The sequence below is a fragment of the Hipposideros armiger genome, unplaced genomic scaffold (genome assembly GCF_001890085.2).
Source record: "Hipposideros armiger isolate ML-2016 unplaced genomic scaffold, ASM189008v1 scaffold_819, whole genome shotgun sequence".
NCBI lineage: Eukaryota > Metazoa > Chordata > Mammalia > Chiroptera > Hipposideridae > Hipposideros > Hipposideros armiger.
In genome coordinates this window covers 453065-479488 of record NW_017732169.1, presented here as the reverse complement: position 1 = coordinate 479488, position 26424 = coordinate 453065, and the positions used below count along the sequence as shown (strand labels likewise).

At 48.1% G+C, this 26424-nt stretch overlaps 1 protein-coding gene and 1 long non-coding RNA gene across 12 annotated transcripts in view; one reads left to right on the top strand and one right to left on the bottom strand.

Annotated features, from left to right (window-relative positions):
- Nucleotides 1-4417: 4417 nt before the first annotated feature.
- S100A10 (S100 calcium binding protein A10) lies at nucleotides 4418-14078 on the top strand. The gene is made up of 3 exons (XM_019628955.1): nucleotides 4418-4527; nucleotides 10725-10885; nucleotides 13657-14078. The coding sequence occupies exons 2-3, from the start codon at nucleotides 10754-10756 to the stop codon at nucleotides 13816-13818; spliced, it is 294 nt and encodes a 97-aa protein (XP_019484500.1). The 5' UTR covers nucleotides 4418-4527; nucleotides 10725-10753; the 3' UTR covers nucleotides 13819-14078.
- Nucleotides 10896-26424, bottom strand: part of LOC109374395 (uncharacterized) — a 34094-nt gene continuing 18565 nt past the window's right edge. For 3 of the 11 annotated variants that reach the window (XR_002122386.1, XR_002122379.1, XR_002122380.1), the window contains exons 4-5: nucleotides 20265-20360; nucleotides 15688-17208 (exon numbers count right to left, since the gene is read on the bottom strand). This is a non-coding gene — a long non-coding RNA (uncharacterized LOC109374395). Of the gene's footprint in view, nucleotides 12677-15576; nucleotides 15617-15687; nucleotides 17209-20264; nucleotides 20361-25327; nucleotides 25472-26424 lie in introns of those variants that run through there. The other 8 variants (XR_002122389.1, XR_002122384.1, XR_002122387.1 and 5 more) reach the window with 8 other exon arrangements.

Below are 26424 nucleotides of genomic sequence, written 5' to 3'. Positions count from 1 at the left end.
ACAAGTATCCAAGAGAGAGTGAACAGGGCAGTAAATCGCTCTGCTGGAACAGCATCACGACGCTGAAGTATGATCTGTATAAGAGTGTAATTACCATACGGGAACCTAATCCTTTTGAGTGTGCTGCCAAAAATACTAGCACTCAACAGAATGCCAGTCTATTCGTTAGCGTTATGCTGTAACAAATAAGCCCCCAAACTCTGGGGTTCTTTCTCACCCGTGTTTCTAGTCCATGTGGTTTTCTTCCTCTTGGTGACTCAGGCACCCAGGCTCCTTCCAACTGTGGCTGTTCCACCCCTAGCCTCGGAGTAGGGCAGATGGAGAGAAAGAGTGTGCACAAGTCATCTCTTACTCAACTTGGCCTGCAAGTGACACATATCACTTCCTGTCCCCTTTGCTGGTGACTAGTCACAGTCCCACCTAGATACAAGAAGTGCTAGGAACAATCCTTGGCTGAGCAGCCACTTTCCAGCGACACCACTATACTATGATGGGAAGAACACACATTTCTGGTGGACAGCCACCCTCTTTGCTGCAGCCACAAACCCAGAAGAATTGAGAACCACCGGGTACTGGGTTTTGTTGCTATGCCACATGGAGGGGCAATAGCCCATACAGCCTCCTTAGCAGAACCCAGTCTCCTGCTCCACATTTTGTGCACTGGAACGTACCACAGGCTGGTGGAGACCTTGAATGTTGCCTCGTCTTTATTCTAGGGATGACACTGGTTCAGGCCTGTTTGCGTTCCTCTGATGGCCATTCAGTGTGCTCCTCTCTGCACATCTTCCCGTCAACCCCTGCTACACCACCATCATGGCTCAGGCCCTGGTCCCTGGTCCGATCAGTTATCACTAGGGAAGCAGAGCTGGTCCCACTGTATGCTTCCAGTTTATGAGGCATAAATATTAACTTTTCTGGAGAAAGATATGCCTGGGACCCCTTCTCCTAGAGAGAGATGATAGGCACAGCAAGTGCTTGGAGCTTTCTGGACCTACCAGAACTGCTGTGTATTGGTTTAATATGATTACAAATCCACTTGTCTGTGACTTGAGTAAAGTTGTTTTAATCTACTTGCTTATGACAAAGACAAAAAAAAATGTTGTTCTGAGATAAGAATGACAGGATGTCATCATTCTTCATGGGTTGTCGTTGATAAGCAGGCAGCAGCTCAGCTGCTAAGGGGCCCCACTGGGGGCTTACCCCTAAGAACATGTGGAGAAGCAGCGATGGCAAGGGGACATTTAGACTATAAATATGAGAGTGTGAGGATTATTTGAGACTTTCCCGGTGGCAGCCTGTGAAAGAGATCAGTCTGCCCACCAACACTGGCGTCTTCATTTCCTAGCAACGCGCTCTAGCAACTGGGACTTTTACTTTTGCCCGGGCAGCTGGGAATCAGCTCAAGGCTGGACTCTTCCCAAGGCTTCCGTATAAGAAGAGACAGCTCATATTAAATTCGGACTTTATTCCTTCACCTCCCCTTGCCTTGAACAACAGTGTGATTTCATCGGGCATTTGTTTGGAGTGTGTTATTTCTTTATTTGGCTTATTAAGAGCTATCATCCTGTGTGCTATTAGCTTGTGAAATTATTGTAGTTACCACAGCAAACCTGTGCTAAATAAATTGCTAGCAAAGAGAACTTTGGCTGAAAGCCACATGAGGGCAGGAACAGTGTCCATCCCGCTGACCACTGTCACCACTGTATCCTCAGCGCTTAGCCCAGTGTTTCAGACAGCCAGGTCCCTTCCAGCTTGTAGCACCGAAGCCACCAGAGACTGGGAGTCCGGCTGGCAGACTGGAGGAGACCTTGGAGAAGCCACAGTGGAGTCGAATCGTTCCTTACTGGGGGGGGGGGGGGGGGGGGGGAAGGAATGAAAATTCATGCTCTTGGTAACTATTTAATTACATAGAAAAGAGTAAAGATAAAGTGTTAAGGAGACAAAGCAGAGTACATACTTTTATAATCAGTGTGATCACAATTTAAGAATCACATCAAAAGCAAAAAAAGAATGAATTTACCTATTTTTAACAGTTTTCGGCACTTCTGAGCCCTTCACTAAATAACAACCAACCAATCCACCCCTGGGTTTAACAGTAGCTGTCACAACGGCTATTGTTTGCCAATGCGGGCTCTTGCCTGAGAGCTCTTCTAGGAAAAGTGGATGGACTCCGTGGGGTCGGGAAGCCCTCTGCGTTCTTTCTTCCTATTGGATCGCACCTGGAACCTTTCCTTTACCGCCCACATGTTTAGTGGGCACATTTCTCACTGTTTGGTGGAAGGTGGGAGAGGCAGCCTGGATCCAGACCCGTTGCCTCAGCTCACTTTTCTGAATGCTCTTTCGGGATCAAATTCAAGAATGCCTTCTGGGTTCAATTTTTTTAAAAAATCCTCTAATTACATAAACACATATTATACATGCATAGAAAGACTAGAAAGAAATACATGAACGTGTTTATCTTTGGTTCATGCATTTACAAATAAATAATTTTACTTTCTTACATATTGCTGTATTTTCCAAACCTTCTGCAATAAGCATGTAATCTCTTTTACAATCATATTTCAAAGTCACGGCAAGTGGAATTGTTTTGTTTTTGTTTTTGATTTTTTTTAAAGATTTTATTGGGGAATTGGGGGAGGGAAACAGACAAGTTGCTGTCCTTTTGTTCTTCAGTCTATTTGTGGAGGACATCGACTCATGGGCCCATGTTGGTATTATCATTGCGCTCTTCCCAGGTGAGGCAGTCGCTCACTGACCATTGGATGGCTGCTCTCGATGATTCACGGCAGTCCAGCTCCAGGTCAAGCTGTCATTCACCATCTTAGCTGTAAAGGGCACAGCATCACTGGCCCTCATGTGGGATACAAACCCAGGCCCTGCTGCTCAGGGTTGGCGTCCCAAGCCAACTCTTAACCAACGTGCCACTTGGCTGGTCCTGGAATTGTTATTTTAAACACCTTTCAAATGCTGTCTCCTCCAGGAATTGTTCAGTGGCCACTCCAAGGGGACCCTCCTCAATTTTCTCATAGTGTGTGTCCTCTAGTGTTCTTTACCATTCGCTGAACACACTGATTTTAAGTGTTTATCTATCTTTCAACAAGACTTGACGCTCTTTAAGGAGAGGGGCTGATGCTTTAATCTCTGAATCCCCAGGGCCCAGCACACACGCTAAGCATTCATTTGAGAATCAAATGAAGAAATCAGATAAGGCATATACACTCAGGTGTTCTCATTCTAAATCCAGATGCCTCTTCCCTGAAACTAAAAGGACCCAGGATTTTCTCCACTCTGGACTGTAACCTGGGCCCTGGGAAGAATTTGGGAACTATATGAGATTCTGAAGAACTGCTCCCCTGAACGCAGCAGAGTGAGGGTTGAATCCACATTGGGTTTTCCTGGCAAGAGCCAAGATTAGTCACATGGTGCACTTGGAGGATTCCCTGAGTCTGCTCATTCCTTCGGGATCACTCACTCCTCCCAGGACCTCCCTTGGGAACAAAGGAAAACCCAGGACTCATAACTGGGCTCTTTTCCACCAACAGCTGCTAGTAGTTTGCACTTCACTCTAAACCACAATTAAAATAAATGTGTGTGTGTGTGTGTGTGTGTGTGTGTGTGTGTGTGTGTGTGTGTGTGTGTGTTGGGGCGGGGGGAGAGATATGCATCCGTTAGGAAACACTTAGGTTTTCTCTACATTTCTTCCACAGATTTCTTCTAAAGGGCCTTGAGAACCAAACAGGCCACTTGCAGGACAAAAAGGACGCTCTGAAACTTAGGTTTTAACACTATCGACTACAGCAGAAGCTGAACTGTGGACCCAGTGAAGCTATACACGCTAGGAGGAGTAAATCCTTTTCCACAAAGGGTTTGTGACGCCCCTGGAGCTGACAAGCCCCACAGCACCCTCCCTCCCCGCTCTGCGGGGCTAGACCGGGGCAGGGGAGCTCGGCTTCCCCGCGAGATGCCCGCCGACCCTGGGCGCAGGCCGCGAAGACGCTCGGAGTGGACTTCCTGGGGCCTTATCTGAGAACAGCTAGGTCGTTGGGGTTCCACGTGCCTCTCCCTGCAGTGTTATCTAGAAAACAATTCCTAGACCTGCAGGTTACCAGGTCTTGGGCCAGCGCGCCCCACCCGCACAACCGCGGGCTTCTCTGATTTCCTCACTCTCTAAAACCGAGCCCGAGAAGGGCTCCACCGAGGGTGGGGACGTCTTGAAATATTCGCGATCATTCGTGTAGGAAGAGTTGACAATCATGCTGTCACTGAGGGCGGGTGGAGGCCAGGAGTGAGCCGCCCCCCCCCCACCCCCCCGGACGCTCACAGCGAGGAGGGTGTGAGCGCAGCGCCTGGGGTGGGGGGGCAGGAAGAGGCGGGAGGAGAAGGGGTGGGGTGAGCCGAGGCCCGACACCCGCCCAGGCTCCTCCTGCCTCCCCCCACCCCCACCTACTAAGGCGCCGGCCCGCGGCGCCCCGCTCACTGGCCGCGCGTTCCAGCCAGCCGAGCTATCCTGCCGCGCCTCCCGCCAAGGTGAGTTCCGCCCGCCGCTCCTGGGCTGCCCCTGCCCGGGACCCAGCGCCCGGGGAAACCCCTCATCGGAGGCTCTGGCCCGCCCGCCCGGCTTCGCGGGATGTCCCAGCGCCGGGGGGGCCAGGACGGGAAGTGGCTGGAGGTCTCCGCGCTCCGGGCCACACCCAGCCGAGGCGAGCGGCGACCCCTCCCCAGATCCTCGCGGGCCGGAGGGGGCACCTCGGGGTTGGTGCCTCGGAGCCTGCGTTCTCTGTTTCTCTCTCTTTAATGCCACTTGCCACTTTTCGACTAGTCTCCCCAAGTGATCCGAACCCCCGTTTCTGGCCCCGTGCTGGCGAAATGTTTCTTTGCGGGCTCGGGCTGCGGGCTGACCTCTGCGCAGATGCTCGTAGCCTCTTCCCAGTTGGCCGGCCCAGGAAGGCTCGGGGCGGGTGGGGGTCGGCTAGGGAGGGCCCTCCTCAGGCCCCCCCGCCCAGATGCTTCAGGTTGGGTTTCCTGTTGTTTCTCTGCTAGACAAGAAGGTTCTTACTGCTCACGAGGGAGGGAGGTCTATATTTCTTTACACCGCACTTTTGCTGGGGGAGGGGGGGGCCTATGTGAAGTGATTTCTCTACTGAAAGGATCCCCTTCTTGTACCTTAATTAAACAAGTGGGGCTATACAGAAACGGGACGAGCAGGCTTGATGACCCACCTTCCAACCCAGATGAATCTGGCCCGGTTCAATGAGACAGCGATAGACTATACCTGTTCACAACTTGAATTTGGCCAGAGGAGTGGTGCTTCCTCCAGCCCTGGACACTGCACTGTCCAGCCTCCGCCCGCACTCTGCTGCGTTGTGTGTGTGTGTGTGGGGGGGGGGTGAGGAACAAGCAGCTGTGGGCCAGGCACTCCCGGGCTGGAATACATTAAGCCCACCCCACTTGGCTCCGTGGGGGAGCTGGGTACATTCTGCAGGGCGTGGTGAGCACAAAGGGCTCGGGGGTTCTCCTGGCGGAGGCCTGTGACTCAGCTGTGAGACCATGTGGGTGTGGCCCTGAGGGTTCCAGCTACTCTGCAGATGGATGGGCCAGGGCACTCCCTGAAGGAAAAGAGGTACTGTGCCATCGTAGAGGGCATTTTCCGAGAGGAAGTGAGTCACACCAGGACTGGCCGGCAGTATGATGGAGCGGTTTCTTGCCTGAGCTGTGGGTGAAGGCAGCGATTAGACTGGCAAGGCGTTGGCGAGACCAAGGCCATGGCGGACCGCTGCTGGGTTATCCGTCTGATTACGCCTGCTGGCAAGCTGCCTCAGCTTCACTGGGAGGTAGCTTTTCCCGTTAGGAGGTTTGCAGTTGCTGCAGGTCCTCCCCTCCCAGCTGCCTGAGTTTCAACCCTTAGCAGTGGGTTTTATACCCTGAGCTTCAGGTGGGGCCCGGCCCATGGAAACGCCCTGTCGATGATCTTTGCCTCCAGCGTGTTTCAGCAAATTGCAAAAGATGATTCCAGGAGCTAGGGCAGGTGTGAGTTCATATAACACATTTGAAATTTCTTCATCGGCCCTGCCTCCACAAATTCCTACCGGGTCTATTTAATCACCTCTTCTGAATGGTATATATCTTCCTGGACAGCCAGCAGCTGCTTTCTTCATCGCTGTCCTCATCCACCATTTGGAGTTTCAGTTCCTCAGATTTTCTTGAGGGCCCGCTGGGCAGAAAGCACCCTGGTTTCTAGGTGATGCTCTTCCCTGGCGTTTCCTGCACAGCACATCAGATGGGCCCCTTTCCTCGCCTGTCGGGCCTCTGGCCAGCCTCTCAAGCAGCCACCCCAGTGAGGTCAGGCCTGGGCCTGGGAGGAGCTGAGACTGGGTGCCTCCCTGCTTCCCAATGACAGTTCCAAAAATGTGACTTTTGTAGAGCACTACCCACTTGGTATGCCCTTGGCTACCGTCCAGTCCTTTAAAGTTGGGGAAAACAATGGAACCCTTCAGGGTTATGATGTATAAATTAGCACTCAGTGCTGACAGAGCTGGACGGAAATTTTAGCACCTTTCTAAAGCGGCTCATTTTCCTGCGGATTCAACAACTTAGGAATATTGCATCAAACGCAAAAAGAATGAAGCTTTAGCGGTTTTCGGTACTTCAAAGACCTTCACTAAATAACAACCAACCAACCCACCCCTGGATTTAACAGTAGCTGTCACAATGGCTACTGTTTGCCAATGCGGGCTCTTGCCTGAGAGTTCTTCTAGGAAAAGTGAATGGACTCCGTGGGGTCGGGAAGCCCTCTGCGTTCTTTCTTCCTATTGGATCGCACCTGGAACTTTTCCTTTACTGCCCACGTTTTTAGTGGGCACATTTTCTGGTTGGTGAAAGGAAGGTGGGAGAGGCAGCCTGGATCCAGACCCGTTGCCTCAGCTCACTTTTCTGAATGCCCTTTTGGGATCGAATTCAAGAATGCCTTCTGAGCTCAATTTCCAAAAAAAAGAAAAAATACGTGTTTTTTTTTTTCCTCTTCAAAATCTCTGAAGAAAAGGAAGGAAACCTCAAACACAGTTTAAATAACAGATGTTTGCTTTTACTGACACCCTGCCAATTATTTTCTGGGTGGGCTGTAAGAAAACTAGGGTATGGATGAGACAGAGAAGAGCGAAGTAAACCAGACCTCTTGCTTTTTAGAAGGGTCCTTTTTGAAATGACGGCCTGGATCTGGGCCTGCATCCAGAGCAAACATTTGGGATTACTCAGGAGCAGACACTTTGCAAAGGAGGCCTCCTGCTTCTCCTAGGAGGATCAAACTTGACATTATTATCATTTTCCTTCTTACGGACTCTTAAGCAGGCTCTATGAGGGAAGGATGCTAGCTTAGTTACCCAGCTCAAGGAGCCCACGATCCAGGGGGGAAAGAAACAAACACAATTAACTAGAATTTATGACATACTTTAAATAGTATGCCATTAGCTGGGGAACTCCCCAAAGGCAAGCACCATAAGTGAGCGTGTCTGTCTCCCTAGCGCCAGGACCAGGACATGCAAAGGAGGTGGTTAGTACACGAAACCAAAAATGGAAGATTGAATTCCCACCACTGGGACTAAGTGTGTGGAGTCCAGAATTCTTTTTGGTAGAGAAAAACGACACAACGGAAGACTACAGACTTCCGAGCCTCCACATCTAAGACCTCTTGCCCAGGCAAACAGGAGATATACAGATGAGAGAATAAAACAATTCAATAGAAAAATGAGCGAACAATAACGAAGTTCTATCCTGTGGAGCTTGCAGGGAGAGGGCAGAGCTAGAGAAGCATGGAGTAGAAAGTGGAATGGACCAAAACACAAAAAAACCTCGAGTGAGTAGAGAGAGAAGCCACGTCAGGGTCTGACCAGACCTGTTCAGCAGGACGCATATTTTCTCCTCGGCTTATGGGATGTGCTTTCCTCTGTACTCGACTCTTTCATTCATAGGCAGCCCCTTTGGGGCCCCTTTCCCGGCCCTTCCCAGCTCTCACGTCCTCACGCTGAGCTCTGAGCTGCAAGGGCTTCAGCCCAGCCCTGTAATCACACTTGTACCTCAGCTCCCGCCAAGGGGATTGTTTGGTTCATTTGTTCACTCATCTAGCAAACAGTTATTTAGCGCGTATGGATAAAACAGTAATTCACAGTTCTTATCCTAGAGGAACGTAAATCTATGGCAGAGAGACAGACAGGTAAAGAATAAAGGGATTGGGCGTTTCAGGTGCAGGCGTAGGTGGGCTGGGGCACCGAGGGGACACTGCTGCCTGTCAGCCCCAGGCCCTGCAGTGCAAAGTGTGCCCAAGCTAGAAGTCAGAGTCCCGCCCCGCCCTGGAGTGGAGCTTGTGGAGTGGCTGGGGCGATGGAACCAGATTCCAGCAACCAGCGGTTGGCGCTGCGGTTTTGCACTGCAGTCAGCCCCACCCAAGATGGGAGGGCCTCCCTGCAGCGCTGACTCAGTGGGACATCCGCTGGCTGTGCTCGGAGAGCTGCGTGATTCTGCCACTGCCCAGAGAATAGTCTCAATCACAACGCTGTCTCCTTTTCCTTTATCTTACTTAACACCAGGGCTTCTCCTTCAAAACAGAAGAACTTGCTAGCAGCCCTGGTCAGTGCCCTCTGGGGCCCCGTTACTGAGGAAACAGGGCATCTCCTCCAGTTTTCAAAGCTATTTTCACCTTCACAACCTTCGATCTCCTGGCTAGCCCCTGCTCTGTAGTCTTAGTGCAAAAATAAAAGAGTCAGCTGGCTGCGGTATTCACAACCAATCTGCTGAATAAAATAGCCCGGGGCAAAGGGGACCCAGTGAGGCAGGGACATGGCTTCAGAGAGGAGAGCTCCCTCACTTCATGAACTTCATGAGCATGGGAGCAGGGGGCGCGGGGGATAGGGATGGGGCGACCTAAGACCTCACTAAGGGAAGGCTGGCCTCACTCGCTTAAAAAAGATACTCAAGGGTGGCCAACATTTCCTCAGCTTGTGACCTGCTTTTCTTAGAAGTTCCTGAATCTGCCTGGCTTCCTATTTTAGGGGTCCCCACTCTGGCTTTCCAGGGCACTTTCCTTCTGCTCTGCGCTGTAAAGAAAGGGAACTAGGTTTCTCACAGCCGGTTTCTGTTTCTGGATCTTTGGGAACCGGTCGTGAAGTGCTCTGCTCTGAGCTGGGGCACAGGTATTTTTAAACCTCTGTCAGCCAACTCTTTTTCTGGGTTATTTCAGAACTGAGGTGGGATCCCACATCCTTCTCCCATAGGTGACTCTCTCAGTTCAGGTCTCGAGTTGCTGGACTTCCAGAAACAACCCAGGCAAGGCTGACTCCATCTAAGCTGACTGCCACCTGCAGCCATGTGACAGAGATGAGCCAGACTTGGCTGCTTGGGAAGACAAGGAGAAGGGGGTGGTTGGGGCCCCGGGAACTCATCTCCCAGTGGACTGTGAGCATTGATTTGCTGCTCCCTCGAAGAGAACTGCCTTTCAGAAGAATCATGCACTCTAGCACATTCTTTGGCATGCTGGTTCCTGTACTTTTCTGGGGATTAAAGGGTAGAATTTACTATTCTTAAGTGTGCATTGTTCCCCACCACCACCTTCTCCTCTGTAAGTGACAACATGTAGTGGGGTGTGCTGAACACGCCCCCATCAGCAGCAGAAACCAGACCGAAAGCAGCGCGAAGTGTCAGCCTCTCCTCCAACCTGTGCTCAAAACCTACTCTTGTGATTGTTTTTTTAGGGAATGGTACCTTAGTCTCCATTCCAGTTTGACTGTTTCCTATCCGGTGGCGACTTGAGGGGATGTTAGCCAAAGCGGCACTGTTCTGGCCAAAGCATTTCTTCCAATTAGGCCCAAATCCACTGAGCCTCTATCAGGTCCTAGGCACTGGGTCTTGGTGAGACACACACACACACACCCAGAGCATTACATCCAAATCTAACGATCGGACACGTTTCCTTTCCTCTCTTTTAAACTCTTCGTGGTGAATGGCTCTCGTGCTTCCACTGCACCCCAGACTGTGAAAGTAAGTGTTGTGTCCTGGCTGCCAAAAATCTATGAGGTCCCCAAAGGGGTTAGGATGTACTGGTACTTATTCCTTCTCAAGACCCAGATAATGAGCTTCAGGGAGCTTTGATTCCAGTGGGACAACCGCATTTTACTACCAAAGATGCAAATAAATGTCTTTGTTGCAATCACGAAGAAGCTCAGAAGTTAATAAAGAATAAAACTCCAGCAGACAAAAGGCCTTTGTAAGTGGACTTCTAAACCGAAGAATTAGACTGAAGCAGGCTGCCCTGGTTGGAAGGCTGAAGTTTTCCTATTAACCAGGCCTGACTGTGGGTTGCTGGTCTTCCGCTGCATCTGAGTCCTATTTACTAGCACCCAGAGAAACGATGAAGCATCTGTTCTTTCAGTAGGTGCTTTGTCAGTTAAGAAGAGGGACACCGATCTTGCTTTTCCAGATGATCAGAGGTTTTATTCTTCAGGGCGTGACTGCTGCAGAATTAGCGGGCAACTAGATACACCCCTCATTCAGAGCACCAATTCCTGTGGTGCCTTTTTCCATCAGCAGGAGTACCAAACCCAGGGTGAACTGGTCACTGAATTTTGCAGCTGGAAAGAATCAAATGGATAATCAAATGGGCAACTCCTTCCAGTTGTCCTCGAAAGACTGGCAATCTGTGTAGCTTCAGAGTTCATGAAATCTCTCTCTCTTTACAGCTTGTCCTGTTTCAGCCGACCTCACCACAATGCCGTCCCAAATGGAACACGCCATGGAAACCATGATGTTCACATTTCACAAATTTGCCGGGGATAAAGGCTACCTGACAAAGGAGGACCTGCGAGTGCTCATGGAAAAGGAGTTCCCCGGGTTTCTGGAGGTAAGTACTGAGCGGCCCAGGAGGACCGGACGTAAACTCCAGGGCTGCTGGGCCCTGGCTCTTAGACCTCCCTCTCCCTTCCTTCCCTGTGGAGGTCACGGCCAGAAAGGTGTTTTCACTCACTATTTGTTGAACATTAGTGAGTGTCTACTGTCTGTGAGGGGAAAGGGGAGGTCAAGAAGACACAGCTCTGCCCTCAAGGAGCTTACACTTGGGAGGCGAAAGAAGACCACACACAAGTAGCCACAGTACGAGGTGTTTGTTAGAAAGAGTACCTCTGCGTCCATCGAAACCGAGTTGCAGGAACAGCCTTTCACAAGAGTCACCAGCAAGGCTGCCGGGTTGCCCTCAGGTCCGTGAACCTGGCATTGGACATGTCACATCCTGGTTGCGTCCACTTTGAGCCACTTGACTCTCCCTTCTTACATCCCTTCAGATACAGGCTTTTAAAAATTCTTTCCAACTCTAATCTAAAGAAATGGTGTCGAGCATCTGCTGAATGAGAGCCAGGCGTCACTACAGAAATAACTGCGTTTCACACTGAAAATGCTACGAGAACATGGGCACAGTGTGAGTTTCTGCCTCACCTTTGACAGACTGAGGGCTCTGTGAGGACTAGAAAGGACTCTGCCACCAGCTCAGTTACATCACTCGGGACAAGAGGCCGCAATGTCCTTCGACACTGTAGGGCCTCAAGAGATGGCTGTCACACCTCACTGAAGGGGAACACCATTGCTTGACAAAGTACTGCGCTTGGTATGGATTCGTGCGTTCACCTCTCAAGGGTGAAGGGAGACAACGGGAAAAGGCTGGGTCCTCTCTCGTCATCTGCCTGGACAAGAGCACATCCATCAAGCCCCTGACCCCGACTCAGCAAACACAGGGTTTGCAGTACCCGGATTCACATGTCATCAGCGCCAGTTAAATAAACAGATAGAAACAGCCTAACTAGTCTCAAGAGTTGCAGTTACCATAGTGATACCCCCGAGTGGGTTAGAGTGTACTGTCACCCTGCTTTTGTACCATCCAATGGAACTACCCCAGACCAGGAGGTAGTTAGCACTGGGCAGGTTGCTTCACATTTCGGGGCCTCGGTTCCCTCCTCTGTAAAATGAGAGGGCTGGATGTGAGTATCTCCAAGGTCACCTTCACTTTCTGTGCTTTTCCCGGGCAAGCATAAAATGCAAGGATAAAATACTCATTGCAAGCCCGCCCATGACGTGAAGAAAGGCATTCTCAGTATACCACATGCTCGTTAATGGTGCCTTTGCCTAAGTTAGAAGGCGGGATGAGTATCCCATGGGACACAGACCTCTCCTCCCTGAAGGCCCTGTGGCCTAAGGGTGTGTGTGACACGGGGAACTGACCATGGCCGTGGAATTCATCCCGGGCCCAGCTCATAATTCCAGGCACACCCACACTCACTGCATTACCAGAGCATCTGGTTTCTAAAGTTGACTCCTTCTGTCATCCAAATTGTACTCGTGCTGACCACAGCCAGGAAGCTGGGGGTGAGGCCAGAATGAACTGAATCCCACTAAAAGCAGAGGCAGCTGCACAGGGCAGGCGTTGGCTCTTTGCTTTGGAAAGGAGTTTGCTGTCTGTGTAGGACACACTACCGCTTTTACCTTAAGGGACTTTCAAGTGCCATCTGTAAGCATCCGGCGCCCCGGTACACTGGGTGTCGGTTCCCTCTCGTGGTTCCACTCAGTGGAGTTTGTAAATACTTTGCTGGGGTCCTTTCGCTCTTCTAAAGGGCCATAGTTCCCTCTCTGGTTGACGGCATGGACCCTGTAGGAGAAACCACACTTTCTCACTTCCAACCATCATCGCCACGAAAAGGAGTGATCAACCCAGTCACCATAGAAGCCAGATGGAAGAAAAAGCAGAGGCTCTTCCTGTCCACCTCTGCTCCGCGCATTCACCACAGGATGGATGGAGTGTCATGGCGCTGACGCCATCACACATTCTCGTTTGGAGGAATCCAGGAAGCGTGTAGGCTGGCATAGGGTTACCAACGCAGTAAGAATGGAAGCAGTGTTAGAGACACAAGTCCAGCCTCCTCAATTCACAGTTGATACACAAAGTCCCACTAAGTGTGACTTACTCAGGGTTCCAGGGCTAATAGGATATGAAGCCACACTAGCTCGGCCCCAGTTGTGCCAAGAAACGAAGAGAAATGAGGGCCATCAAGCCATCCTCTCCAAAACGAACACACCCCGTGGCATCATTAGCACCTCCTCAAAACTCGTGGGACACTGGTCTGAAACTTACTCCCTTTTCCTAAGAGTTTCCTTTTTAAAGGACTTGGCTATCGGGAATAAGAGTTTGTTAAGAGGGTGTCAGTTTAAACTACAAAATGGGAGTTTAGGGTGGTTCTTAGGCAGACTCCTGTGATTGGAAGATTGTGGAAACAGTTGAACTGGAAGCAAAGCAGGCGGGAAGGCCATGCTGGGTTCTAAGTGGCAAAGAACACAGAATTGGGAGGCCTGGGTCTACCTTCTCCGGCACCAAAAAAGGCCTTCTCAGAGGTCCCTATAATTATATGAAAGATTGTCATGGGAACCTCTTTCCTAGCTTAAAATAAATATCAATTTACTGAAATGCTGCCCCAAGGCAACAAAATCCGTTTAGATGACCTCCAAAGATCACTTAGGACATAAAACAAGAACTCAGATAATTGGGAGGTTATACAGATGGTTGTCAGCAGCGCGGATGGAAGACGCTGGTCCCCGACTGATAGTTCTTGCCTTTGTCCTTTTTTTTTTCAGAACCAAAAAGACCCTCTGGCCGTGGACAAAATCATGAAGGACCTGGACCAGTGCCGAGACGGCAAAGTGGGCTTCCAGAGCTTCTTCTCGCTCATCGCGGGGCTCACCATCGCATGCAATGACTATTTCGTAGTACACATGAAGCAGAAGGGGAAAAAGTAGGCGGCGCTGCGCAGTAACGCCCGCCCCGAGAAGAGTCCTCACCATGGGTCGCATCCGGAATCCCCCCCCCGCCCCATAGCTTCCCCTGGATAAGGATTTCATGAGCAGATTGGGACCCTTAGAAAATGTACAGATAAAATCCCACCTCCATTTGACAAGAGAAACACAAGCCAATTAGAACCAGATAAGCTTTTGATTTTTATATTGCTTGTATCCTGCTGCCCTCAATAAACAGATTTCTTTTTTAGTTCCTAACTTGAGATGGACTGTTTTGTTCCTTCTTCAGAAATGCTTGTTCCCGGCTTCCTTTCACGGAAAGCCCGAATACACGTGGCAGCCAGCGCAACTCAGGGCTCTGGCCACAGAACCAACAAAACAGGGAGGCACTGTCCACTCAGGCCTGGAGTCAAGCTGCTCTCACTGATGCGCCCTTGGAGCTGTGTCTCGCCTAAGGACCACAGCACCGAGGATGAGAAGGCGCTCCAGGAATATATTCTGATTTTATCATCAGTGAGCACAGTCTTGTCCAGTTAAATCAGTACCTTTCCAGCCAGCACATGTCAGGAGGCCTGACATGTCCAAGCCCATTTCTCAGAGCAAAGGTTCAGCACACTCGAAGGTAAAAATAGTCCAAAAAACAGAAAGTCTAGTGTGATGCCTCAATAACAGCGTCACATTAACATTTATTGAGTTGTCAGGAAGTAGGCTAGCGTGCCTTATGTCCTGGGCTGTGCTTTTTTGTTGAAATGAAGTACTGGTACTGATGTCATGATAAACAGCAAAATGTTTCTCCCGGCCCTTTCTGTGCCTGTTTACAAACTATATTGCATGAAGAATGTAGATGCGTTACATTCTACAGGCTTATTTGTACATGTCTTTCTGAATTGGCACATGAAATTGTTCCAACTAAATAGATCAAGGAAGATGGAAACATTTATTTTTATGATTGTACACAGCAACGTAATTCTGGGGGAAAGTTCAATGTAAGGTCATCTCACACCACAAGGAAAAGCATGCAAAAGGGACCGGGATGGTCCAAAACTAGCTTTGGGGAAAAGACATCCAATAAAATCAAGGTCAAAGATAAAATTCCAATCATTTAGTTTTGTCTCAGCCATTAAAAGAACAAGATAAGAGAACTCACAGCTTTGTAGCTATGGGAATATATCAGCAAGTTTACAAAGAGGGATTTATTACAAGATATTAAATGGAGGAGGGGAGTCAGCTAGCTAAAAAAACTGATCCAGGAATGACTCCCAAATTCTGCCGTAGAACTGGGCCATCAAGGAAGCTGCTAGCTCGGGAAGCTGCCTGCAGAATGGGGAAACCATTGCTCAGAACCACACAACCCACGGCACTGTCCACACCAGCCAATACAGACACCCATTTCCCTGCCCTTTTCCACCCAGGACTGGCTCCCACATCCAAGTCTCAAGGCAGTGCATCTCATTAGTGAACATCAGTCACATCAAAACCCTAACTGAATGGTGCGTTGGTTAAGAACTGGCTTGGGATGCCAGAGGACCCCAGTTCGGATCCCACATATGAGGGCCAGTGACACTGCCCTCTATAGCTAAGATGCTGAACAACAGCTCAACCTGGAGCTGGGCTGCTGTGGGTTGCCGGTGATGGCGTAGGCTGCAGTCCCCTGCTGCAGTGGGCTGCCATGGGCTACCGTGTGTAGCTGGCAGCCTCCGTGAGCGGCCGTCCAGAGGCTGGTGACTGATCTGCTTCGCCCGGGAAGAGCGCAATGATGGTGTCAGCTTGGGCCAGTGAAGCAACGTCCTCCACAACTAGACTGAAGAACAAAAGGACAGCAACTTGTCTGTTCCCCTTTCCCAATTCCTCAGCGCTGTTCCTCTCCCCCAATTCCCCAATAAAAATCTTTTTAAAAAATAAATTAATAATAATAATAATAATAATAATAATAATAATAATATGCTCAAATAGCCCAGCCTAGGGACTGTCATGTAACCGACTCTCAATAAAGATTAGCTGTCTTTATAAAAAAAACAAACAAAAACAAACAAAAAAACCCTAACTGCAAGGGACTCTGGGAAATAAAATTTTACATTTTTCAACCTCAGCACACTAGGAGCTGGCATGCTGGTCCATCATGTCTGCCACAGGGATGATTCCTGATTCTGTGAGAGAAGTCTTCCCACCTACAGGTTAGAGAAACTGTGAATCTGGAAGGACAGGAGGCCCTGAAAAATAACCTCTGACAGCTGCAGGGGCTGGAGAAGGGAGACTGGCCCATCACAGTGGGGCAAACCACCTCTCTGTCCATGGGCGTGTCAATCAGTCCCACTTACCCTCCGCTTTACACCACCTGCCCCCTGGGGCGCCTGTTCACTGAGTATTGTAAGTGGTGTTCAGTTCACAAATGGGCTGGTGAAACTGTAACACGATGTTATTATGGGCTTAGCTGCCCCCAGATCCATAGCAAGCTTTCCCGCTCTAAGCCTCTTTATCTGAAAACAAAAAGAACTGTCCCAGAAAGAGGGCTCTGCGGGTAGAGGAGGGGACATGTCAATTCATCTTCACAGTGGGTATGCAGATTCGAGAACATTCTAAAGCAATGTGTTAGTCCCAGGAGATGACCCCAGACTCTGGCATTCAGAAAGGTGCCCCATGCCAGGGAATCAGCTGGCTCACACATTCGGGTGTGTGTGTGTGTGTGTGTGTTGGGGCTGGGAGGGGAAGGAGAGAATAACACACATTCCTCACTTCAGTCCCATTGCTCAAAGCATTGAGCAAGGAGCTAGTACAAGGAAAATAAAAGCGGTATTTATGGCTTGAGACCTACATGCCTCTCCGTGCCGACGAAAACGCACAGGTCCCACAGTCTGGTGTGCTGAAACAGCCATGTAGGTTTCAGGGCTGCAGCCAATGGCTCCCAGAGGGCAGAGCTGTAATTATGCCAACAGCCATCAAGAGGAACCATCTGGAAAATTCCACTCATTCCGCTCCATGGCTCACTTGTGAAAGCCGGCCCCACCTCTCTCCACACCCAGTTGTGAAGCAAGAATAGAGAGCAGAGCAGAAAGTCAGTTTCCAGCGTGCTGCTCGGCTGACCCTGAAAAGCACCTCTCTCTCTCCGGGACCAAGCCCCTCGCACATGAGCCAGTTACCTGTGACTCAATCCTTTTCCACCCAATTCATCTCCGTGGGAGAACACAGGCGAGTATACACACCTCTCTCCACTTCAATGTGAAAGTCACTGGTCAAGTCCCTCCCAGCTCTGAAGCCCAGAGGGATGGCTGTGAATGGAGATCCATCATTTAGCAGATATCTACGAGGGCTACCGGAATGACACAAAGCAGAGTTCTGAGGTGGATACAAGAAAGCTGATGCCCAAGGCGCCTGCCCAAGGAGGTCATAATCTGGCTGAAAGAGAACAGATAAAGCAGATAAAAAGTTAAAGAACAACACAACATAGTGTCAGCAAGGGTGAGAGGTGACGGACGCCCCTGGTCCCCGTAATGGAAATGGAATTTATACAGCCTTTGGGGAGACAAAAGTTGGCAATATGTTCCAGGATCCTTCCATGCTTACTTTAACCCAATATTTCTCTCCCTAGGAATTTATCTTGACAAAGTAATCAAAGATAGTTATAAAGGTTCGTATACAGTAGGTCCCCCTTATCCACGGGGGATACGTTCCAAGACCCCCAGGGGAAGCCTGAAACCGCAGATAGTACCGAACCCTGTGGATCATGTTATCATGTTTTTCCCTACACATACGAGGTCAGACAATTAAGTTCGCAAACTCATCCTAGAAAAAGTGCTACAACCTCATTGCTGAATATCACTAAGGTCCTTCGAAGTACTTCCCTTGGGAGGCTAGGCACTGATGCCAGCACCTACTCCACCCTTCAAAGCAATTTTGGAACTCTTTTTCTGGAATGGCCATCAGATCTATCGTCATATTACCCTTGATGTCCTGAATGTCATCAAAATGTCCTCCTTTCAATACTTTCTTTATCTTCAGGTAAAGAAGGAAGTCATTGGGGACCAGATCAGGTAGTAGGGAGGGTGTTCCAATACAGTTATTTGTTTACTGGCTAAAAACTCCCTCACAGACAGCGCCGTGTGAGCTGGTGCATTGTCGTGATGCAAGAGCCATGAATTTTGGTGAAAAGTTCAGGTCGTCTTTTTCACGCAGGCTTTTCAGCACTTCCAAATAGTAAACTTGGTTAACTGTTTGTCCGGTTGGTACAAATTCATAGTGAATAATCCCTCTGATATGAAAAAAATTAGCAACATCGTTGCCACAAGTTCACGAACTTAATTGTCACACCTATGATAAAGTTTAATTTATAAATCGGGCACAGTCAGAGAGTAACAACAATAACTATGAATAAAACGGAACAATTATAACAATATTCTATAATAAAAGTTATATGATGGTGGCATTATTAAGTAAAATAAGGGTAACCTAAACACAAGTACATACTATGATACCGCAACAGTCGATCTGAGAACCTAGCCGGCTACTGAGTACCGGGTGGGGCGTGTCTACAGCGTGGTCACAGCTGGACAAAGGGATGATTCATGACCAGGGCGGGACTGAGCGGGACTGCGCAAGATTTCATCATGCGACTCAGAACGGCACACAATTTAAAACTTATGAATTGTTTATTTCTGGAATTTTCCATTTAATATTTTTGGACCCCAGTTGACCTGGGTAATTGAAAATACAGAAAGAGAAACTGGGGATAAGGGGGGATTTCTGTACACAGATATTTGATGCAGTATTTTTTAAAATCAATACTGAGGCAACATTAGTTAGTAACATTATATAAATTTCATATTATACAACTTTATAATATGACATCTGTACACGCTATTGTGTGCTCTCCACCTGAAGTCTAGTCTCCTTCCATCACCATATATCTGACCCCCTTTACCCTCTTGGTCCTCCCCCCAACTCTTCTTCACCTCTGATAACCACCATTCTGCTGTCTGCATCGATAAGTTTGTTTGGGGGCGTGGTTATTTGTTCATTTGTTGCTTTTTGTCTTATATCCCACATATGAGTGTCCCTTTCTATCTGACTTATTAGAATAATGCTCTCAAGATCCATCCATGTTGTCACAAATGGCAATGTTTCATTTTTTATGGCTGAGTAATAGTCCATTGTATATATGTACCACATCTTCTTTATCTAATTATCTGTTGAAGGACACGTAGGTTGTTTCTATGTCTTGGCTATTGTAAATAATGCTGCAATGAACATACAGGTGCATATATTTTTACAAATAAATGTTTTCAAAGTTTTCAGGTAGATACCCAAAAGAGGGATTACTGGGTCATATGGTAATTCTGTCCTTAATTTTTCTGAGGAAGCTCCTCTTTCCCACAGTAGCTGCACCAATTTACATTCCCACCAGCAGTGTATGAGGGCACCCTTTTGTCCACATCCTCGCCAACACTTGTTATTTCCTGTCTTATTGATTATAGCCATTCTAACAGGTGTGAGGCGGTATCTCATTGTGGTTTTGCTTTGCATTTCCCTTATAACTTTTCATTTATCTGTTAACCATCTATATGTCTTCCTTGGAAAGGTGTCTATTCAGGTAATGATGGCACAGAGGAACGTCCAGGACAGAGTACCCGGGAGGCCACGTGTAATCCAGCAGGCTAGAGTGAAGTGTATTTGCGTGAAAAGTGCATATGGTGGGACAGGGAAGCAGGAGGCAATAAGCGAAGAATAACTGGGGAAGAGTCAGTGATATGTGAAGTGTGGTGGGTGGGTGCATGAAAAACTACAACTCTAAGGTTCGGGTTAGTTCTGCTTTTTTGGGAGACAGAGATAATCTCTTATCTAACAGGAGTTCATCGACAGCAAACGTGTTCTTATGCATGTTTTACCCACTTTCCTCCAGCGCCATTCCAATCACATTCTGGCTTACGAAGGAGAAAGCAGGGTGGGGTTCACATTTATCTTTCTATTGGGTTGTCGGAAAAGTCAGGACGCATTTTTGCAACGAAAAACAGAAAAAAGATGTCATGACTTTTCCAACAACCCAATAAGAAGCACTGCTTAGAACAAAGGAGGAAGAAAAAAATGGACCTATGGCAATTCATGCCAAAACCCAGAGAAGGAGAAAATGACGATGATCGGAACACAGGGCCTGGGTAAGAAAGACGCCTCTGTGAAATACTAATTCTCATTTCTTACCACTTATCAGCCAAATGATGTGTTCACCGGACCATCGCTACCCTGTTTTTTTTTTAATGCATGAAAACAGGCAAAGTCTGGAAGGGGTTATGTAAAAGTAAAAATGGTTGTCATATATGAAAGTTTTCTTTAATATTGTTGTATCATCCTTTCAATAAGATTGACCAAAGCGGAGAATGATTTCAATGAGCTCTCTGGACACAGAACTTGTACTGCTCAATGTCGAAGTCCTAGCTGTCACATTACCCAAAGCAGCTCACCAGCGAGCAGGCCCTGCAGAGTAGGTTCTACCCCTTTCAGGCACATCCATCACGGCTCTGACAGCTCTCACAGCAATTCGCCTCCAGTCTGTTTTTCTAGAAGGAGGAGGAAGATGAGTCAGCTTTGGTCTCCGTAGGGAGGACGCGGCTCTATCCTACCCCATTCTGGGTGAGTCAGCGAACAGAGCCAGGTTTCTTGGCATTCCTACAAATTTTACAAATATTGAAATCGCCTGTCAATGATGTGATTTAAAGTACAGCAGGAAGGAGCAAATGGCAGAAAGTATAGTCACCGGCCTGCACGGAGCTGACAGTCTGGTAGAACAAGAACTGTGCAGAGCAAAGCAACAATGCGTGACGCTATGTAAGGGAAAGAGACGGCATGGTGGTGAGTGGTCAGTGCTGGTCGGGGTTTCATGGAGGAAGGATTCGGGCAGAAAGGGACAGAAAGAAGGTCCATGTGAGGAAGGGAATGAATCGTTATATACAAGCATTTGTCTAAACCAAACCCTGACTCTGAACTGGCGTTAGCCCAGAGACTCAGCACATTCCAGCTGGGGTCTGTCGGCAGCACTGTGGGTCAAGTGTGTGACCTTGGCCACCCCCCTGGCCTCCACTTACACTTCATGGATCAGGCTTGGGATTCTTATCCCTGCTCCACTGGCCTCCACCTCCCAGTCTGGCGGAGGTCTCCTTTCTCAACACTGACCATTCATCACAGAGCAACAGGAAGAGGAAGGAGTCGAAGGAGCTGCCTGAGTGGACTGAGATTTCGAGGTCCACTGACAGGATCACGGAAGTCTGGGGGAGGGGCTTGCCGAGCCCTGGGATGAGGACATGGGGGGCAGTTGGCACCGTACTTGATGCTGGGGCTCTGGAGTTGAGCAGAACTGTGCTCAAATTCTGCCTGTCATTGTCAAGTTTATGACATATTGATAAGAATAGGTAACAACTGCTGCCCATTTCCTACTGGCCAGGCATTCTGCTGAGCTCCTAACATGCTTTATCTCATTTCATCCTCATAGCAACTCTTTGAGTTGAGTACTGTATTTCTTTTTTTTTTTAGAGGGCAGCGTCACTGGCCCCCACATGTGGGATCCGAACCGGGGCCCTCTGGAGTCCCAAGCCAGCTCTTAACCTTCGTGCCACTCGGCTGGCCCGAGTACTGTATTCTTATTGCCCCCACGTTACAAATGAAGAAACTGAGCTGGACAGAAGTTAAGTAATTTGCCCAAGTTGCACAGCTTTCTAAGTGGTAGAACTGTGACTCATACTCAGGTCTAGCTCCAAAGCCTATGTCTTTAGTCAAATAACTAAACTGAGCAGACAGGAAAGAAGTTATAAAATCAGACTTGAGAAGCAAGTTCAGTCATTCTCCTCATCAGACACCAACAGTTCCTGCCTGAGAGGCAAGAGCATAACCGTTTGAGCCCAGACTTAGGAGCCAGGCTTCCTGGATTCAGACTCTGGCTTTGCTACTTACACACTGTGTGACCTTGAGCAAGTTACTCAGCTTCTCTGTGCCTCAGTTGTCTCTTATATAAAATGGAGACAATAATAAAACCTACTTCATAGGGTGGCTCTAGGATTAAGTGCTTTTATCTACAGCATCTAGAATAATGCTTGGTATAGGGTTTGCACTATATAAATGTTGACCATTTTTAGTCCTGCAATTCTTTCTCAATTTAAGTTTAGGATGTTGAAAGCAGAAAGCAGAAAGTTATATGCCAATGGATATTACAAAGCCTCATAATTCATCTTCCAACCAGCAGGTGCCCCCCAACACACACACACACACACACACACACACACACACACACACAAGCTACATGAAGCAATGCTTTGTTGAAAGAGCAAGAGCTTTGAAGTCAGAAAGACTTGAGTCCTGTTCTCACTTCACCATCTACTCTGTGGCCTTGGGCAAGTTACTTGACTTCTTTGAGCCTCCGTTTTCTCCTGTGTACCACAGTCCCAACTATATCTGGGTTGCGGGGTCACCGGGAGGAATAAGGAGATAACTATATAATACATGCATGTTGGCGCTTCTCACCCACACAGAGACAGAAGCAACACTGTTTATTCTGGCAAAGTCTTGCTCAGGAAGAAAAGTCAGACCTTTAATACAGAGTTAGTCAAACATTAATGAAGGGCAGATCTGTGGCTAGATCTCTACCAAATGGCACTGCATGTTTGTTCCAGAAAAGGCTCTTTCCATTCTGGCCTATCCAGTCATAACGCAAGGACACGCTAAATTTCAGTCGCTTTCAGGGCACCTCCTATGGAGAACTTAAGCTTTTAAAATATTGTAGGCAAATGAGCCTTGAAGCTCAAAGCAACCTTGGGTCAGAAGACCTAGGTTCTCCTTTGTGACTTTGAACAAGTTTTGTCTAACTTTTCCAGGCCTCCGTTACATCATTTGAATATTGAGGAAAATAATATCCAGCCCCAAGAAATTCTGTAAGGATTAAAGGACATAATAAACAACCTACATTGATTTTTTTTCCTGTTTTTATCCTTCTATAGACTAGATGTCCCTCTTCCCCTCAGGCTAACCCCTCATCCTGTGCTACTCTCATCTCCTCCCTGACATCTATGAGACATCTACTGTCTTCTGTATCCTCGTTCCATCACTCCCTCTACCAGCTCACTTCACTCATTACCACCAGCATTTATATATGCCCAAGTCTTCCTAGTAGATGAAAAAATACACCACCAAATCCATACCCCACAAATTTCCTGAGAAAACTCATTTCGCCGACTATCTCCCCTCCCTCAGCTCCTCCTCCTCAATTCTTTCTGAAGAATTATGCCCAAACCACTCCACTAAAAATGCTTCCACCCAAACTACCCAAAAGCTTCCTCCAACAGACAACTTTTAGCCCTTAACATTTATAAGGAGAGGCAAAGACCCATGATAGCCAACCCAATATGGAAGCAGAAGAACAAAGTTCGAAGACTGACACCATTCAATTTCAAGACTTACTGCAAAGCTACAGTAATCAAGACAGTGTGGAATTGGTAAAGGAATAGACAGATCAATGGAACAGAACAGACAGTCCAGAAATAGACCCACATAAATGGAGTCAACTGACTTTTAACAAAGGAGCAGAGGCAATACAACAGAGCAAAATAGTTTAACAAATGGTGCTGGAACAACTAGACAGCCAAATGTCAAAAAAACAAGAATCTAGACACAGACCTTACACCCTACACAAAAATCAACTCAAAATGGATATAGACCTAAGTGTAAAATGCAAAACTATGAACCTCCTACCAGGCAGCAGAGCAGAAAATACAGGTAACTTTAAGTTTAGTGGTGACTTTTTAGATATAACACCAAAGGCACGATCCATGAAAGAAACAACTGGTAAGATGGACTTCATTAAAATTAAAATTTTCTCCTCCGCAAGGAGACATTGTCAAGAGAAGGAAAAGACAAGCCACAGACTGGGAAAAAATATTTGCAAAAGACATATGTGATAAACGACTGTTACCCAAAATGTACAAAGAATTCTTAAAATTCAGCAACGAGAAAACAAACAGCCCATTAAAAAAACGAGCTAAAGACTTGACCAAGGGGCCGGCTGAGTGGCGCATTGGTTAAGAACTGGCTTGGGACGCCAGAGGGCCCCGGTTCGGATCCCACATATGAGGGCCAGTGACACTGCCCTCCACAGCTAAGATGTTGAACAACAGCTCAACCTGGAGCTGGGCTGCCGTGAGCCGCTGGCGATGGCGTAGGCTGCAACCCCTGCTGCAGTGGGTTGCCATGAGCTACTGTGTGTAGCCAGCAGCCAGCGTGAGCGGCCAGCAGCCGCTGTGAGTGGCCGTCCAGAAGCCAGCGACTGATCTGCCTCGCCCAGGAAGAGCGCAATGATGGTGCCAACTTGGGCCAGTGAAGCAACGTCCTCCACAACTAGACTGAAGAACAAAAGGACAGCAACTTGTCTGTTCCCCTTCCCCCAATTCCCCAGCACTGTTCCCATCCCCCAATTATCCAATAAAAATCTTAAAAAAAAAAAAAAAGACTTGACCAGGTATCTTACCAAAGAATATTTACACATGGCAAATAAACTTATGAAAAGGTGTCCCACATTGTGTGTCATCAGAGAAGTGAAAAATTAAAGCAACTGTGAGATACCACCATCACCTATTAGAATGGCCCAAGTCTGGACACCGACACCACCAAATGCTGATGAGGTTGTGGAGCAACAGAACGCTCACTCACTGTTGGTGAGACTGCAAAATGGTGCAGCCATTTGGAAGGCAGTTTGGAAATTTCTTACAAAACTAAGCATGCTCTTCCCATGTGATCCAGCAATCATGTTCCATGGTATATACCCCAAAAACTAGGTCCCCACAAAAACCTGCACAGGGATGCAGATTTGTTTGTTTGTTTACAGTAGCTTTATTCATAATTTCCCTAACTTGGAAGCAACCAAGATGCCCTTCATTGGAGGAATGGCTAAGTTATGGTCCATCCAAACAATGGAATGTTATTCGGATCTAAAAAGAAATGAGCTATGTAAAGACATAGAGCAACTTCAATGCATATGACTAAATGAAAGAAGACAGTCTTAAGAGGCTACAAACTCTATTATTCCAACAATATGACATTCTGGAAAAGGCCAAACTATGGAGACAGGAAAAAGATCAGTGGTTGTCAGAGGGTAGGGGGGAGGGAGGGATGAACAGGAGGAGCACAGAGGATGTTCAGGGCAGTGAAACTAGTCCAAATGATAGCAAAATAGCAGGTACGTGTCAATATAAATTTTCCCAAAAACATTAGAAGTGGGCATTAATGTAAACTACTGACTCTGAGTGACAAGGATGCGTCAGTGTGGGTTCATCAGTCATAACAAACGTACCCCTCTGGTGGGGAATGTGGTTAATGGGGGGCAAGGCTGAGCATATGGGGAGTCTGTGGGAAATCTCTGCATTTGCTGCTCAGTTTTGCTCTGAATGTAAAACTGCTTTTAAAAGTAAAATCTATTAAAAAACAAAACAAAACTATACCCATCATCTTCCCCACCCCAGCCCACCCCACAAATAAGAAAGCTGACCTTTTGGGGGTTCTTGGTTTCAAACAACAAAATTCACTCAGGCTTATTCAAACAGAAAGGAACGTGAATTAAAATGACGCAACTAGCCTTCAGCGTTGCCCACTCCAATCCATCCTCTCCATTCTGAGATGCTTCCTGAAAACCCTGTAACAGATGCCATTTGCTCTTAGCACAAGGTGTAGACACCGTGGGGATGCTGCGAGTGCCCTGCCCACATCCCCTCCGTCCACCCTGAATACCACCTAAAGCTGGTCCCACACATGCAATGGCTCGGGGTCCCCAGACCCGCCTGAGGGCGCTCTCTGAGGAGGAAGAACTGCCCCGCCACCCGACTCCTGCCCCGCAACCTCAACCAATGCGGGACGAAAGTGCTGGATCAATGCGCCTCGATCGTCAGGTCAATGTGACAGCTCACAGGTAAGCCCTACACGGTCTCTTGGGGGTGTTCAGTGGCTCTGAGCTGCGGCTGCCCAGGGCAGTGCCCTGTTGGTTGCCAGCCTTCTCTGTCTTACTTCCCCATTCCTCCACCATGCTTCCTGGAACCACCTTCCAAATAAACTACTTCCACCCAACCCTTGCCTCAGTTTCTGCTTTTGAGGTACCCAACCTAGGACAGTTCCCTTGTATGATCTGCAATTCCCTTCACCCTGGGGCCTTGGCTTTCTTTCCCATCACTAGCCTTTGCCGTTTCCCCGCGAGCGCGCTGTTCTCCAGGTGCTCGGAACTTCTTTCAGCTCCATCATGCGCTCTCCTCCATCCAGGCCTTCCCGCGAGCTATCTTTCTCCTCTCGGAACATTCCGTAGCCTACTCTTCATCTGACTAACTCCTTATTCAACCCTGATGGACCTGCTGAGATGTCATTTCCTCCAGTAAGCTTTCCTGAATCCCAAGTCCAGGTTTTGTGTTCCTTCTGCCGCTCTCAAGACATCCTAAATACAGCACATATCATTTTGTAAAAGTGTCCTAAATTCTCTGCCTCCACCAGTGGCCTCTAGGTTTCAGAGGGGTAGAGACATCTCTTTTTTGTTCGTTGCTGCACCAGAACAATCTAGCACAGTTCCAGGCACAAAGTAAAACTTTATGACTAGCCCTTGCC